This window comes from Triticum urartu, chromosome 5A (assembly GCF_056163025.1).
Source record: "Triticum urartu cultivar PI428250 chromosome 5A, HENAU_Tu73, whole genome shotgun sequence".
Classification (NCBI taxonomy): Eukaryota; Viridiplantae; Streptophyta; class Magnoliopsida; order Poales; family Poaceae; genus Triticum; species Triticum urartu.
The window spans coordinates 95287539-95304321 of record NC_141877.1 but is presented as its reverse complement, the minus strand read 5'-3'; the positions used below and the strand labels follow the sequence as shown (position 1 = coordinate 95304321).

At 46.8% G+C, this 16783-nt stretch overlaps 1 protein-coding gene across 1 annotated transcript; it reads right to left on the bottom strand.

The window, feature by feature from the left end:
• Positions 1–11181: 11181 nt before the first annotated feature.
• Positions 11182–12993, bottom strand: LOC125508009 (uncharacterized). The gene is made up of 2 exons (XM_048672553.2): positions 12815–12993; positions 11182–12526 (listed from the first exon to the last, which is right to left on the bottom strand). The coding sequence occupies exon 2, from the start codon at positions 12372–12374 to the stop codon at positions 11424–11426; it is 951 nt and encodes a 316-aa protein (XP_048528510.1). The 5' UTR covers positions 12375–12526; positions 12815–12993; the 3' UTR covers positions 11182–11423.
• Between the last annotated feature and the right edge of the window lie 3790 nt (positions 12994–16783).

Genomic DNA, 16783 nt, shown 5'->3' with positions numbered 1-16783 from the left:
CATCCTGAAATACCTAAAAAGGACCAAGGATATGTTTCTCGTTTATGGAGGTGAGAAAGAGCTCGTCGTAAATGGTTACATCGATGCAAGCTTTAACGCTGATCCGGATGACTCTAAGTCACAAACCGGATACGTATTTATATTGAATGGTGGAGTTGTCAGTTGGTGCAATTCCAAGCAGAGCGTCGTGGCGGGATCTACGTGTGAAGCGGAGTACATAGCTGCTTCGGAAGCAACAAATGAAGGAGTCTGGATGGAGGAGTTCATATCCGATCTAGGTGTAAAACCTAGTGCATCGGGTCCAATGAAAATTTTTTGTGACAATACTGGTGCAATTACCTTGGCAAAGGAATCCAGATTTCACAAGAGAACCAAGCACATCAAGAGACACTTCAATGCCATCCGCGATCAAGTCAAGGAGGAAGACATAGAGATTTACAAGATACATATGGATCTGAATGTTGCAGACCCGTTGACTAAGCCTCTCTCACGAGCAAAACATGATCAGCACCAAGACTCCATGGGTGTTAGAATCGTTACTATGTAATCTACATTATTGACTCTAGTGTAACTGGGAGACTGAAGGAAATATGCCCTAGAGACAATAATAAAGTTGTTATTTATATTTCCTTATATCATGATAAATGTTTATTATTCATGCTGGAATTGTATTAACTAGAAACTTAGTACATGTGTGAATACATAGACAAAACTGAGTGTCCCTAGTATGCCTCTACTTGACTAGCTCGTTAATCAAAGATGGTTAAGTTTCCTAACCAAAGACAAGCTTTGTCATTTGATGAACGGGATCACATCATTAGAGAATGATGTGATTGACTTGACCCATCCGTTAGCTTAGCATAATGATTGTTTAGTTTATTTCTATTGCTTTCTTCATGACTTATACATGTTCCTCTGACTATGAGATTATGCAACTCCCGAATACCGGAGGAACACCTTGTGTGCTATCAAACGTCACAACGTAACTGGGTGATTATAAAGATGCTCTATAGGTGTCTCCGATGGTGTTTGTTGAGTTGGCATAGATCGAGATTAGAATTTGTCACTCTGAGTATCGGAGAGGTATCTTTGGGCCCTCTCGGTAATGCACATCACTATAAGCCTTGCAAGCAATGTGACTAATGAGTTAGTTACGGGATGATGCATTACGGAACAAGTAAAGAGACTTGCCGATAACGAGATTGAACTAGGTATGATGATACCGATGATCGAATCTCGGGAAAGTAACATACCGATGACAAAGGGAACAGTGTATGTTGTTATGTGGTTTGACCGATAAAGATCTCCGTAGAATATGTAGGAGCCAATATGGGCATCCAGGTTCCGCTATTGGTTATTGACCGGAGATGTGTCTCAGTCATGTCTACATAGTTCTCGAACCCGTAGGGTCCGCACGCTTAACGTTCGATGACGATTTGTATTATGAGTTATGTGATTTGATGACCGAAGTTTGTTCAGAGTCTCGGATGAGATCACGGACATGACGAGGAGTCTCGAAATGGTCGAGAGGTAAAGATCGATATATTGGAAGGTTATATTCGGACACCGGAATGGTTCTGAAGTGTTTTGGGTATTTTCCGGAGTACCGGGAGGTTACCGGAACCCCCCGGGGAAGTAATGGGCCTTAATGGGCTTTAGTGGAAAGGAGAGAAGGGCCTCAAGGGTGGCCGCCCCCCCCCAAGGGCTGGTCCGGATTGGACTAGGAGGGGGCGGCGCCCCCCTCTCATTCCTTCTCCCCTCTTCCTCCTTCCCTCCTTCTCCTAGTTGGAATAAGAAAAGGGGGGCGAATCCTACTTGGACCGGGAGTCCAAGTAGGACTCCCCCCCTTGGCGCGCCGCCTCTAGGGCCGGACTCCTCTTCCCCCCTCCTTTATATACGTGGGAGGGGGCACCCCAAAGGTACACCAAGTCTTCTCTTAGCTGTGTGCGGTGCCCCCTCCACAGTTACACACCTTGGTCATATCGTTGCAGTGCTTAGGCAAAGCCCTGCGCCGGTAACTTCATCATCACCGTCAACATGCCGTCGTGCTGACGAAACTCTCCCTCATCCTCAACTGGATCAAGAGCTCGAGGGACGTCATCGAGCTGAACGTGTGCTGAACACGGAGGTGTTGTACGTTCGGTGCTAGGATCGATTGAATCACGAAGATGTTCGACTACATCAACCGCGTTACTAAACGCTTCCGCTTTCAGTCTACGAGGGTACGTGGACACACCCTCCCCTCTCATTGCTATGAATCTCCTAGATAGATCTTGCGTGATCGTAGGAATTTTTTTTGAAATGTTGTGTTCCCCAACAGAAGGTTGCATCCTGGAATAATACAAAATGCAGCACCACCGCACAGCTGGTGATGGGTCTCCTTAGGAGCAAAGCCCAACTACCACAAAACACAAAGGCGGAGCTCCAAAAATCCTCAGAAAGGTCACTACTAGAAGTACCCTTTAAGCGAGAATCATACACCCATCTATGCAATCAAATCAACAAGCCCTGCCGGTGTATGCCATGGGAATTTTTAAATTTCTGGTTTCTCTATGTGAGGAATTATCCTAGATTATAAGGAAATTTTGGTGGGGAGATGAGGAAGATAGAAGGAAAACACATTGGCTAGCATGGGATAAATTAACAAGGCCTAAAGGTAAGGGTGGTATGGGATTTCGTGATCTCAAACTTTTTAATCAAGCTCTTTTGGCAAAACAGGCGTGGCGTTTATTGATTTATCCGGATTCGTTGTGTGCGGAGTTGATGAAGGCAAAGTATTATCCTCAGGGTCATATTCTGGATACAGTATTTCCGCACCCTTCGTCAGTAACTTGGCAAGGTATTGTGCATGGTTTGGAATTGCTGAAGAAAGGGGTCATTTGGAGGGTTTGTGATGGTTCTAGTATTAATATTTGGAGGGACAATTGGATACCCAGAAACTACGGCCTAAAAATTTCTGCAAAAAGGCATAATACTAGATTGAAGTGGGTCTCTGATTTATTCATGAGCAGGGATAAGTGTTGGGATGAAATTTTGGTTAAGCATATTTTCTATCCACATGATGTTGAGGAGATTCTTAAGATTCGTATTCATGCATATGGGGAGGGAGATCTTATTGCATGGCACTATGAAAATAATTATATATTTTTCTGTTAAGAGCGCGTACAATTTAGCGCTTAATTTGAAGTATAGCCAGGGTACCTTTGGCCAATCCAGTGGCGAACCAGAGGGGGAAAGGAGGATATGGGAGTTAATCTGGAATGCTAATATACCCCAGAAGATTAGGATTTTTGTGTGGCGTGCTGCTACCAAAAGCTTGGCGGTCCGGATGAATAGAGTTAAGATCCATCATACTAATTCAGGTATGTGCTCTATTTGTTGTGTGGAATACGAAAACACCTCTCATGCCCTAGTGAGGTGTTCTAAAGCTTGTGCTTTGCGGTTGGTGTTGAGAGATCCGTGGGATATTCCGGACGAAGAGTTGTTCAAATGCTCGGGACCGGACTGGCTTTTTAGTTTGCTGGATCAGTTGAGCTTGCAGCAACGGGAGCAAATCTTATTCCTCTTCTGGCGAGCTTGACATCTGAGAATGTGGTCAATTATTGGTCTTCTTACCAATCACGACATTGTTCAGTTGGATTCTAGCAATAAAGATAAGAAAAAGGTGGGAGGTGTTATTGCGGATTATGTACCACACAGAGAACACGTGGTGTGGAAATCTCCTCCTGATGGCTATATCAAGATCAATGTCGACGCTAGTTTTATGGAGAGCATTAACGTAGCCAGTGTGGGGGTTGTTGTTAGAAATTCGACTAGCGAAATCATCATTTCCTTGTGGGATTTTGTTGGTCGGTGTACTAGTGTCAATGAAACTGAGTTCCGCGCCTACCTAGCAGGCCTTTATATCCGTATTACCCTTCACCAGTCTATTATTTTGGAGACTGACTATGCTTTCATTCATTCTTTCGTTGCAAGTGAGAAGCTTGATAGATCCCCTCTCATTGACCTGAAGAGACAGGCTTTGTGCATCGCCAAGTTGTTCCAAAATTTGAGCTTTTCAAAAATAAAACGGCATGCCAATGAGGTGGCACATGAGATTGCTAAGTTCGGTTTTATTAGTAAGTCCGACGGGTTGCTTGTTAACTCTGCCCGCCTTGCGTGGCGTATACTGTAATGAATGATTGTAATAACCTTTTGTTTAATTAATTAGTATAAGAGGTGTTTTTAAAAATATCAACAAGCAACAATATTAGCACAGTGATTTGCTACGTGGTCTGGTCAGCACTAGGTTGCTCCTAGATCCAACAATAATAGCTTAAGAAATGTACTCCACAACAATAATTCGAGCAAACCTGTACAGGAAATCGCTAATCCGAAGAAAAACCACCTTGCAAACTTGAGCGAAATTTGGGGTGAAATACACTGCCAATTTTCTCAAGAAAAAAATATGGGGGGAGCTAAGGGGATTTGAAGAGACTGGCCTGGATCGGAGGGAGCACTCCCGAGCAAAAAGGGAAGGAGTAAATGTGATTTTGCCAAGTGAATTACGGTTTTGATTTTGTGGCTGCCGCAATTGGAAGAAATTCCCCAATCTTATCCCATCGTCACGACAAACAAGAGTGTCAATGGGGCCCGTACGCAATTACAACCTCATCGTGGGCCTTGCTCCCAGGCTAATATCTCTGACAGGTTTTGCCTACGCGTCACACTGCAACCGATTTTAGTATAGAGTGGGTTGTTGTCGCTAAATCATCTGTGTACATACGACCACGCGAGGTCGTTATCCGTACCGCTTATCACCACACCATTCGTGCTAACTCCAATACAACGGTTGCGTATAAACTCACCTGAGCAGCATACATCATATTGTATATCGCATGTATTTCTCTCTACGCGTCAGTAAATGCCCACATGCCATCGGGTGGTGACAGGCGGCCGCGACCAGTGCCAAGCTCCTGAGCTGTAGCCACAACGGCTACATGCACCAGGCGTGAGGGAGATGCAACGGCTAGCTGGGCGACGCTCCTCTCTGCTTATTTAAACGCCATGTCTCCTTGCATCGCATGGCCATTTCAAACTGCTCCCCTTCTCCATTTCTTTCAGACTAGCCGGGCTTTGCAAAGCATGTGTTCGTCTGTGACCTGTAGTAGTTCAACACAACCTCCATCTCACCACACGAGCAACCAGATGCCTCTACTCCCTCTCATCCATTGCCCCGAATGCAACACCGGCTATGTCCTGTGGTTTGTTTCCGGGACAGAACTAAACCCAGGGAGGCACTTCTACAAGTGCGAACGGCATGGGGTAAGTTGTTCGTGATCCTCTCAGTCCATCGTCTCCCGGGCATCGCCAACATGCTGCTAATGACCATTCCCTGCATCCCCCTCGTGCGATGGATTTGTTTTTCCGTTATGCATTTTTCTTATCTGCCTGCTCCATGTCCATGTAATGTGCACCTGTCCTCCCAGCTCCAGCTGCAGACAAACATACGTATGCAGGCGGCTGGATTATCTTTAATACATATCCATTGTTTATGAGCATTTGTGAATTAGTAAGTCAGACTAATCTCGCGGAACAATGCAAATTTATTTAAACCACGGCCAGACACATGCATGGCATTAACCCCACGCAGTGCGTGTGCACCACACCCAGGCCAGCGGCAATAATCCATCGCTCCTACAGCCCACATGCGATGCATCTAGTAAAGACACAGCAGAAGAGTGAATACGCCCAGCTGCCCCTGCAAAATGTAAATGCACCCAGCAATCTATGGATGATCCATCTTCAACAACACCCTCAACAGAATTTAGCATATCCACAAATCTGTCGCCTGGGTCATCTTTAGCAACCTCTCGCAGTGTACAGAGGCGTCCCGATTGATTTGCAAAAACGAGGCAAACAGATGGGGATGGCGGGTCCATCTCACCGGCTGACCCAGATCGAGAACTCACGGCCAACAATGACTTTAAGTTAAGGGATCCAACCAAAATTTAGATCAAAACATGTGAAAGCAAGACACCCAAAGGCATAGGTGAAGAACGAATCAGAAAGATGTTTTCAACGGGCTGACCTAATCTCCATTTATGCAAAATCCATCGCCAGACCTAGCTCTGTTCGTCCACGGACGACGGGAAGACGAGATGAGCAGTGCGAGAAACGAACTCGTGCGAGCACACAATTATGTCCACCCAACACAAAGAGCAATTATTCCATTGCCTGAGCGTTGCATGGCTCGTGTATTCGTACGGTATTAAATGCGGGGCTGGTCCACACTATGTGTCGCATAATGAGATGTATTCCAGAAGCTGGAAATTAGCCTGCCCTGTATTCCCTAATGTCCTATTAAAAGTAGTCATCACGATGCGCGCGCGGACGGGCTTGATTGCGGCAGCGCGTGGCCGCATGTCCCAAAAATTCACGTCCGGGTTGTTGTGTTGGTTTATGTCATCAGGGTGAGCCACCTAACTCCTGCTAGTTGGTTGCACGTGCTGAAATGGTTCATAGGAAATGAAGAAAAAATACAGAAATAGAAAAAATCGCTTGGTTCAGAAGACTTGAGTACAAAAATGCAGGATGTTTAGAGTGGGCTTCATTTTAGGTTTTCTACACATGAATTATAGGAGCATAATCTTTAATGGCATAATATCCTAATTACATTTTTGTGTAGTTTGATTTTAACATGTGTTTAGTAGGGTTAATATGTTTATTTATTCATGTGAACCAAAACGTAGTTTACATAATACCCTAACATGTATAGTAAAAAAAAGATGGAGGAAGTACTATGGTAAATGCTCTACATGAACACCGACTTACTTCCAGTTTCAGAATACATTTTGGTAACAATATTGAAGTATTTCTATGGAACAAGGCTAAGGCACGGCCCTAGTTTTCCATGTTATTTTTACCATGAAAGTCTGGAATGTAGCAAGAGGCAGAAACACGGAACTTCTTTAATGAACATATGACTGGAGCCTTCCTATCTGTCTCAAACGTTCGGGCCTGTCCGGTCACTGCTCAAAAAAAAACACCCAATCAGACCTGGCAAATCTGACCCAAATGTCTCGGTTTGACCGACACTCCCTTTACCTAGCCCACATCTGGGACAGATATGGGACGTTGGTTCCGACAAATCAAATACTCCCTCCGTTTCTTTTTAGTCTGTATATAAGGTTTGGTCAAAGTCAAGCTTTGTAAAGTTTGACTAATTTTATATTAAAAAATATAAACATTGACAATATGGAATCAATATTATCAGATGCACCACGAAATGTATTTTTATACTATATAGTTTTACTATTGTAGATGTTCATATTTTTCTATATAAATTTGGTCAAACTTTGTGTAGTTTGACTTTGACCAAATCTTATATGCGAAGTAAAAAGAAACGGAGGGAGTACATCCCAAATCATCTCAAAATTGACTAGTCCACTACTTCGACCGCAGTCCTCCTGCATATGTCCTCCATTTCCCGCCTCCGCGTAGTCGCCCAACTCTTTCCTAGCTCACTGTTCGCGCCGCCATCCTCATCCATCGTCGTTGATGTCGTCGCCGACTACTCTGGCTGCCACCATCGGCATGGACGATGTCTCAGAACCGGTGGGAATTCTGACCATGGCGGTCAGTTGCAAAGTAGAGAACGTTGCCCAGAGGAAGCGTTGCCCAAAGCAGTGCGAGTGTGAAGCGACAAGGAAGGTAGCTGCTGAGAGGGCCGGTGCAAAGATGGCTACCGACGAGGACATGGACTTTGGCATGAGCGGTCTGGGGACATCAACCAATCCGTATGTCGTGGCCGAGGGGACTTTTTTCAGGAGGAGGTAAAGAAGGAAGAGAGGTGCAAGATCTTCATAGATATGCAAGGGAGAAGATGGAATTCGGTCCGGAGAGTCATGTTGCAGGAACTAGCCTCTTAGATGATGAAGCCAAGGAGTGGATGATCAAGATGAAACAGAGGACCAACTATCTCAACAATTGAAGCGTTTGATTCATGCGTGTATCGGCTATCTATGTATGAATCATTAAATTTTATTTTGGCATGCAATAAATTGTTGAACTATTGTTTATTTTGTATCCTTGAATTATTGAATTGATGACCAATTTATGCTATATAAGAGCAACTTCAATGGGGTGACCCAAACGGACACGGGTTTTATCTGTTTTTTATCCGTTTAGGTCATCTGTCCGCCTAGCGGACATGGGGCGGACAAATGCGGCCGGTGGATCCACCCAACGCACAACACATAAAAGCGGACAACAACAACACATGAAGCGGTCGATCCCCTTCTCTGCTTCCTCCCCCGTGCATGTCGCCGGCACCTCCATCCTCTGCTCCGGCCGTTGCCGGCTGGCTCCAGCGCCGCCACGCCCTGGCGCTGCTCCGCCGCCGCCTTCCCTCTGATTCCCCGCCTTTCCTTGACTAATTTGGCCCATGTGTGCCCAATCGAGGCTGCCCCCATGAACGTCCATGGCGCTGCAGTTCCCCTCTATTGCGAAGCTCGTCCATGGCGATGCCCATCTGGATTTCCTCTCCTCCTAAAGCGATAGCTCCTCTCTGCTCACTCTCCTCCTCTCTGCTCACTCTCCGCCAGCGCTGCCACGACCTAGCGCTGCTCCGCGGTCGCCTTCATCGCGTCAGCGCCGCAGAGCCGAACTCCTCCGGCCCTCCCAGCTTGAGGTCACCGGAGCACTCGGGCCGTCCAAGCAGCCGCGACAGCGATGCCCGCCGCGTCGGGAGCGGCCATGGCCGACGCCCCTTCGACGAGATCTGCAGCTCACCGGGTCTCCTCGGGCCCATGTCGTCTGCCTGCGTTTCCCCGGCACCGCCGTGATCTAGTTCCCCGGGCCTACGCAGGAGGCCTCGTCGGCGAGCATGGCAGTCCCTGCGCGCAGGTGGACTCGCCGGTGCGCCGGTCCTTTGCTCGCGGTCATTGATATGTGGGTCCAGAGCGGACAGGAGCGTGCGACGAGAGCGTCCGCTTCTGTCTGTCGCGGACCCATTTGTGACTCATATTTGGACTCAGTTTGGGTCGGGACGGACAGCAGGCGGAGGCTGTGTCCGTTTGGGTCGCCCCGTTGGGCCAACTTTTATGTTCGGGTGATCCAAATGGATGAAATGGGTCGCCCCATTGGAGTTGCTCTGATGGGCATGCATGGATATGGTTGTTCACAAGTATTGTACAGGAGGACAGATGAGGACTCGCCCGATGCTGTCCGCCGGATGAATGCTGCGGTTTGATTCTCGGCGTCTTGCATAGTACTGTACTAGTACATCTGCGCTTCACTAAAAATGGAAGCTGAGTGCAGAATAATTTTCATGCGCTTTGGTGAAGGAACCAAAGCTTCGTTGGCGACTGATGAGTGAAACGAGTACGAAGGACAGCAGCGATCTTGTACCCGGCATACTCAGATTCTGAATAACAGCAGCGACGAAGCGTCAGACTGGTTGATCCACATCGCCGGATTTAATTCAGTCTTGTGACCGCGACGAAGCATGCTAGCTGAAAGTACCAGAGTGAAGATCAAGTGACAACTTCAAATAGAACAGATATGATGTCGTGTCCGTGTATGGTCTCACACATTCAAGTGTTTATAACTTTTTTGTTCTCAATTTTTAAGGCAGAGTTTTTTTTTGGCAAATCGACTTCTCCAAACAAGGTAAGAAATTATGCAGGAATATCAAAAGTGCTGCTCAAAAGTGTTTCAGAGGCAGAGGCAGCAAATTTGTGTTAAAATGCACACACACTAGAACATTAATGTGCATGCTGCCACAACCGCAATTCCTGATTAGTAGAGACTCTCTCACACCTTCTACTGAGCTCATCTGGCTATTCACAAGTCAAAACCTTCAGGCAGTTTATCCATTTAATATCGAAACAGACGTAAAAGAAAGAATTACACCTTCTACTGAGCTCATCTGGCTATTCACAAGTCAAAACCTTCAGGCAGTTTATCCATTTAATATCCAAATGAAGAGCCAAGAAGGGCCATTTCGCGAAGCATTCCCAACACTTCAGTTTAGGATGTAAATTTTCGTGAAGAATAGCTAACCCGGCAACAGAACTTCAGGATACCAAGGGCAGCCCATTATTTGTAAGCCTAGCATCAGTTCTTGAGATGGAGAGCAAAATCAAAGGAAGTACTTGTGCAAAGTGAACTTAAAAGTTAACAGTGAGCCATTTCTGCGTCGATAAAGTGCCACTGACGGCAGGGGCGCCACTCTCAGTCGCTGCAGCCCGGGATCCAGCAGGATCCATATCGGAAACTCAGAGAGAGCAGGTTCAAGCCACATCACAAAAAAATTTCCGTAATCGCTGAAGTCTCTATAAATACAACCGGGAACACACTTAAGAACACGAAAGAAGATCAGCTAAAGGCTAACAATCAACCCAGCAGACACCAAATGAAGAACGATCAGTTTGATCTAGCAAGGAAACAGGCCAGTTATTCAAACATCAGTCGGGAAGAACCAAAGGGAACAAGGGAAGAAGATAGGAGCAGAAAGAATACACAAGGGGAAGCATTATATCAGGCATTGAAGAGCGGGAGGGGCAAGGCTTAAGTCCCTCAAAACAAGCTGAAGACACAACGGGGAATGCAAGGCAAACAGAAAACGGATGAACACACAAATAGGCAGATGAAGAGAGCCATCACACATGGCAGGCGAGCTCGGAGCAAAATCTTCGAATGCCGGTGGATAGAAGCCCAAACTGCACGTAGAGTAGCAGCCCATCCGATACTGTAGCTACTCCAAGCAAGGCCAGCGTGACCGATGGCCCAGCTTGCAACAGCACAGGCGCAGAGCACCGTAAGATCCAAATCAAACGTAAATCCTTTCCAAATCATTGCGAGGGCTCCTAGTCTGCACTGTCAGAACAAATGCTAGTTTCTATTAAAGATAGAAATAGACAGGTCATGCCAAAATTCAGATAACTGTGGAAACTCCGAAGCGGAAGGATAAAAAAAATCAACTTGGCAGCTAGCAAGAACGCTGCTTCCAAGTGCATGGTAAAAGAACAAAGATTATGCACACATGAAAGAAAATAGGGGTGAACAATATTTCTTCAGCAGAGCGAAGCTAACAGGTTCAAATTATCAAACAAAACAGTGACAAATCCAAGCAACGGAACCTGGTTATCAGTACAGGTATGCAAACAATCTGTGAGCAGCGGAAACAAAGTGAAGGTGTATTGGCAGAAACTCTTTATTTTGTGAATAGTCACAAGTAATGAAAGTGAACTTTGATGTATTGAAATTCCATGATGTATCATCCTAACCAAAAACACCTTCAGCCCTATGGCAGTCAAAATCTACTTCACCTCAACCTAACTAGCTGTAGATTTCTACAGCACCAATCTATGGCAAAGGATTGCCTACTCTGCCCAACATAACAACCGATGAAGTTCTATGAGAAAATTGGGTGCTGCCATTTAGCTGTCAAGGTGGGAAGCAATCTTCTCGTATTGCCTGGCGTAGTCACACCCCAGTAACCGAGCATTAGACTGTACAGCTGTGCAGAGATCTACCAGTGAAGCTTGGTAGGAACAGCCTAAATCTGAAGCAGTGGCATTATTCCGCCCACCATTTACAGCAGCAGAGGCACTCCTGTTAGCTTCTGGCATCCTCATTGTCTTTCCCCTTGCTTTTGCAACCCCCAAACAAGACTTCAGCATCTGACTTATGTACACGTTCAGCCCAGAGTTCAGCAGATCAGCACATTCAACGGATATGCTAAGGCCTTCGGCTTTCAGCTTATTCTCAAGTAGCTTTGACAGGTCCTCGCTACCTGGCAATTCACCATTATTATAGCAAATCTCTGAGGGATAAGATATCGAAGGCTGAGAATTCTGAGCCTTTGGGGGAATTCCCAATGGAGCCCTGATTGGGCTCTGACTCTGCACACATACGGGGCTGCCCCTGGCTTGATCAACCTCCTCGCCATCCTCGACGGACACAAACTCCGCGGCCCCTGGATGACCAAGAGGGGACTTTCCAAGTGGACTCGGCTTATCAGCAAACCTCTTGTCACGGTTAGCCACCGGCCGCACTCTCCTTGCTAGCGGCACACCACTGGCCAATGTCCCATTCGTCACAGCGCTAGTCTGTGAATTCCCAGTTGGCGTCTGCCTGCTGGGCGGTGGCCCCAGCGACATATAAGCATTGCCGAGGATTGACTGGACGAGGAAATTGTGAAGCTTGATGTTCTCCTTCCCCAGTGTGGCCACGCAGATCTTGTCAAACTCGCTCTTGCCTAGCTGGAAACTCAGGAACTTCTTGAGGCTATGGAAGTAGAGCTCAGAGCGCTGGTGGCCGAGCTTCCTGACTAGATGCGACTTGATCTCCGCCGTGTCGACGCGAGCAAGTTTCTTGGAAGGCTGCATCTTGGAACAGCACGAATGTAAAAGGCCCGCGGAGACGACGGGGCTCTGTAAGAGCAAACCCTAGCTGCCACCGAACACCCAGGAGAACTCCAGCAATCCCCCGAGGGCTTCGCCCCAAGAAGTATCCTTTAGGCGAGAATCGTAGCACCCATCTGCGTAATCAGATCAAGAAGCGAAAAGATTAGCACAGAAGTTTGCTACGCAATCAGGTCAGCACAAGGGTTGCTCCGTGATCCAAGAGCTCGCACGGACGCACGGATAGCTTGAGAAATCTAATCCAAAACAATGTTTTCGAGCAAATCCGTACGGGGAATCGCAGACCCGAAGTAAATCCACCTCGAATTTCACAAACTTGACGAAATCCCGGGGCGAACTACCGCCGAAAGATGCCAATTTCCCCGAGAAAAAAATTGGGGGACGAAGGACGGGAGGAGACTAACCAGGATTGGAGAGGCCGAATCCACGACCCAGAATCCAAGAGCGCAACGCGAGCTCACCGATGAGCTGAATCTTGTTTTTGGTTTTGCGGCCGCCGCAATCGGGGAGATATTTTTCCCCCAATTTTGATCCCTGGTCACGACGAACAGCGCTGTCTCGTGCGCAATTTACAATTTACACCTCCCCGGCGAGCCTGGCTCTGGGCTAATGTCCCGCTGACAGGTGGGCCCTGAAGCGGATGATTGTGCTGCCAGTGTGAGCTGGCGTGGTTGGTTCGGTTGTCGGGGTCAGCCAGCCTGCTGGTTCTTGGACTCTTGGTCACACGTGCCGAAATAAAAACGTCCTGCTTTTTTTGACATTTTTTTGAAATGTTTGGATTGCTCATCACAAGTGTTGTTTATAATTCAGCCGATCTATTAATTTTCAATCATGGCAGTACAACAAACACGAGAAATAATATAAATTACATTCAGGTCCGTAGACCATCTAGCGACGACTACAAGCATTGAAGCGAGGCGAAGGCGCGCCGCCGTCATCGCCCCTCCCTCACCGGAGCCGGGCAAAACTTGCTTTGTAGTACAAAGTCACGAAAACGTCGTGTTAAGACTCCACAGGACTAGCGCAACAAAATAACAACCGTCGTCGATGACGAGTAATATAGATCAGAACAATGCAACCTGAAAACACACGAATATAGACGAATGACGAACAGATCCGAGCAAATCCACCAGGGACATATTCACAGGAGACACAGCTCCACATAGCCCGTCGACAATGCTGGACGCACCACGGGAACGGGGGCTAGGCAAGGAGAACGTTATTCCATCTTCAGAGAACCGTCGTTGTCTCGTCTTTCTGAGCAGGACACAAACCTTAACAAATTTCGAAGACACATCTAAAAACGGAGCCCTCACACCGGCAAGGGCCGGGATCCACTGTGTTCTCATGACCGTAAGGCCACCGGAGACGAGGCGGAACCCTAATTAGGGAGGAGGCGGCAGGTTATAATTCATACGAACTGATTTGTAGTTGGACGGCTAGGATGACAGTTGTATCCCCAGCCAACCAAGGATGAAGTCCTAGATTATTGATGAGTGGATTTTATACATACTTTTAGAGTATATTATAGTGCCAAAATCTCTCACATCATATCCATCTAGCACTTATTCATGTCTCTAATGCATAGTTTTCGGTATTTACTTGTTTTACCAAGTTTGTTGTATACTTTTTATTTTAGTTTTCTTTTGTGTTGTGGTCTTCGTAGTTGTGCTGGCATTTTCATGAACTCGAGACATCAAAAAAATCAAGCTAGGGGTCAAACCAGAGAAGTTCCACGCACCAGATTAAGGCCTTTTGGAGAGTTTGATGATTTGACATTTATAAAAGTGTCCAAAATGTAGATCTAAGGCCACAAACGCATCGGGATTTTCACTAGCAATCCAACAAGCCCAAGAACGTCAAAATCGGAGTTCATATAAAGAAAAGCAAATGATCATGACGATATCCAAGGCAATGATCATGTATTGTATATAGGCATCACGTCTGAGACAAGTAGACCGAAACGATTATTCATTACTACTATTACTCTACACATCGACCGCTATCCAGCATGCATCTCGTGTATTAAGTTCATGGAAAAATGAAGTAACGCCTTAAGCAAGATGACATGATGTAGACAAGATAAACTCACGTATGAAATAAATCTCATCCTTTTACCCTTAATAGCAGTGATACATACGTGTCATGTCCCTTTCTGTCACTGGGATTGAGCACCATAAGGTCGAGCCCATTACAAAGCACCTCTTCCCATGGCAAGATAAATCAATCTAGTTGGCCAAACCAAACAAATAAATTAGAGAAGAAATATGAGGCTATAACAATCATACATAAAAGTGTTCACAGAAAACTCAAATAATATTCATGGATAGATCTGATTATAAACTCACAATTCATCGGATCCCAACAAACACACTACAAAAAGGCATTACATCGAACAGATCTCCAAGAACACCAAGGAGAACATTGTATTGAAGGTCAAATAGAGAGAAAAAGCCATCTAGCTACTAACTATGTGTAACACCCCGGACACAGCCGCCGGTGGTCGTTACTCCTGGCGGGATCTAAACTGGCCCCACAGATCAATACTAGTCTTTTCTGCGCACTTTGTCCTCACTCATGCGCATCCGGGAGCAACTTCCCGGTCGGTCACCCAATCTGACACTACTCCAAGCTGAGCACGCTTAACTTTGGAGTTCTGTCCGAATGGGCTACCGGAAAAGAAGGAATTCCTTATTGATACGAGTAGTCTATCATCCCTAATAAGCCAGGCCATCACATACACCCCCACTCAGAGGAACCGACGTCCTCGTCGGGCCACACGAACGTTCCCTCTTGGCACATACGTCTGTGCTTCCAGTCTAGTACATGTGTCATGCCGTGTGCCACGACGGGTCACAACCGTCATGAACAACATGACCACGCACCTATCCGCAACCATCCGTGTAACCGCGAGGGTCGGCTCTGATACCAACTTGTAACGCCCCGGACACACCCGCCGGTGGTCGTTACTCCTGGCGGGATCTAGACTGGCCCCACAGATCAATACTAGTCTTTTCTGCGCACTTTGTCCTCACTCATGCGCACCCAGGAGCAACTTCCCGGTCGGTCACCCATCCTGACACTACTCCAAGCTGAGCACGCTTAACTTTGGAGTTCTATCCGAATGGGCTATCGGAAAAGAAGGAATTCCTTATTGATATGAGTAGTCTATCGTCCCTAATAAGCCAGGCCATCACACTATGGACCCATAGGTCTGTGGTAAACTACAAACACATCATCGGCGGGAAGCAAGGATGATGTACAACCCCCTCCGTGATTGAATCCCCCTCCGGCAAAGTGCCGGGAAAGGCCTCCAGACGGGTGAAGGAAATATGCCCTAGAGGCAATAATAAAGTTGTTATTTATATTTCCTTATATCATGTAAATGTTTATTATTCATGCTAGAATTGCATTAACCAGAAACTTTGTACATGTGTGAATTACAAAACAGTAAAACGAAGCTAGCTACGGCTCCCTACGGTGATTTGAGATTCTTAGCCGTTTGATCAAACTAACCGACGTACCAGATTGATATAGCGCCCATCAGGCTGTCCTCGTTCTCGCAATCCGCTCAATCCACGTGATCGGGCTACTGCTCCACAAAATGAGCTAGGAGATATATCCTTCGTTCGGCCGAAGGCCTACGTATCCCACAGAAAGGATTCTTTCCCAGTCCGTTCTGTGCGTCCTCGTCTCTCCCTGATTCCCCTAGTCGAGAATGCGACTGGCCGTCTCGGCGCCGGCGCCGCGCTACTGCTTCCAATGAGCGGCGGTCCATCGGCCAACATCAGTGGCAGTGTGGGAGAAGGGAAGAATACAATCCTCGGGACTCCACTCTCCACACCAGCGAGAGAAGCATAGGCATGCCACGCCATGGACTACGCGCCCACGTTGAAATCGGTGGTCGCCGGCTCACCGCTACTGGTGCCAGATCAGCGTCAATGACCAAGACCTTGACTCTTCCCATTTCAGCCACACCAGGTGCAATCGGCTGCGAAGATACGAACGCTGTCGGCACCAATCCCTTTTTCATTATCCTGAGTTTCCGAGATGATTGGTCAAGATGAAGGAAATCCCCTATCTTTCAAGTAATCTCTCCTTACGTATTTCCTTCTAAGATTTCCCCTCAGATTTTTGTCACCTGTTGGATCAAACTATGACGTTTGTATGCTTCGCTGAACATATTGTATCTGGTTCAGATTCTTGGTTTGATTAGACTATTCCATTCATGTTTTACCTCGCCCCAGCGGTGCTACCCCTTCCACTTGCCGCCCCTAAGCCCACAGGATGATGTGAGGTCAATTCAAATTGGCATAAGGTGGAGGGCTTGCGGCGGCCAACATCTCCTCAATGACATAGTTTTAAACCCTCTC

What these genes read in the sequence shown, in the direction of transcription:
- LOC125508009 (XM_048672553.2), bottom strand. Translation starts at nt 12,374, where the DNA reads ATGCAGCCTTCCAAGAAACTTGCTCGCGTCGACACGGCGGAGATCAAG.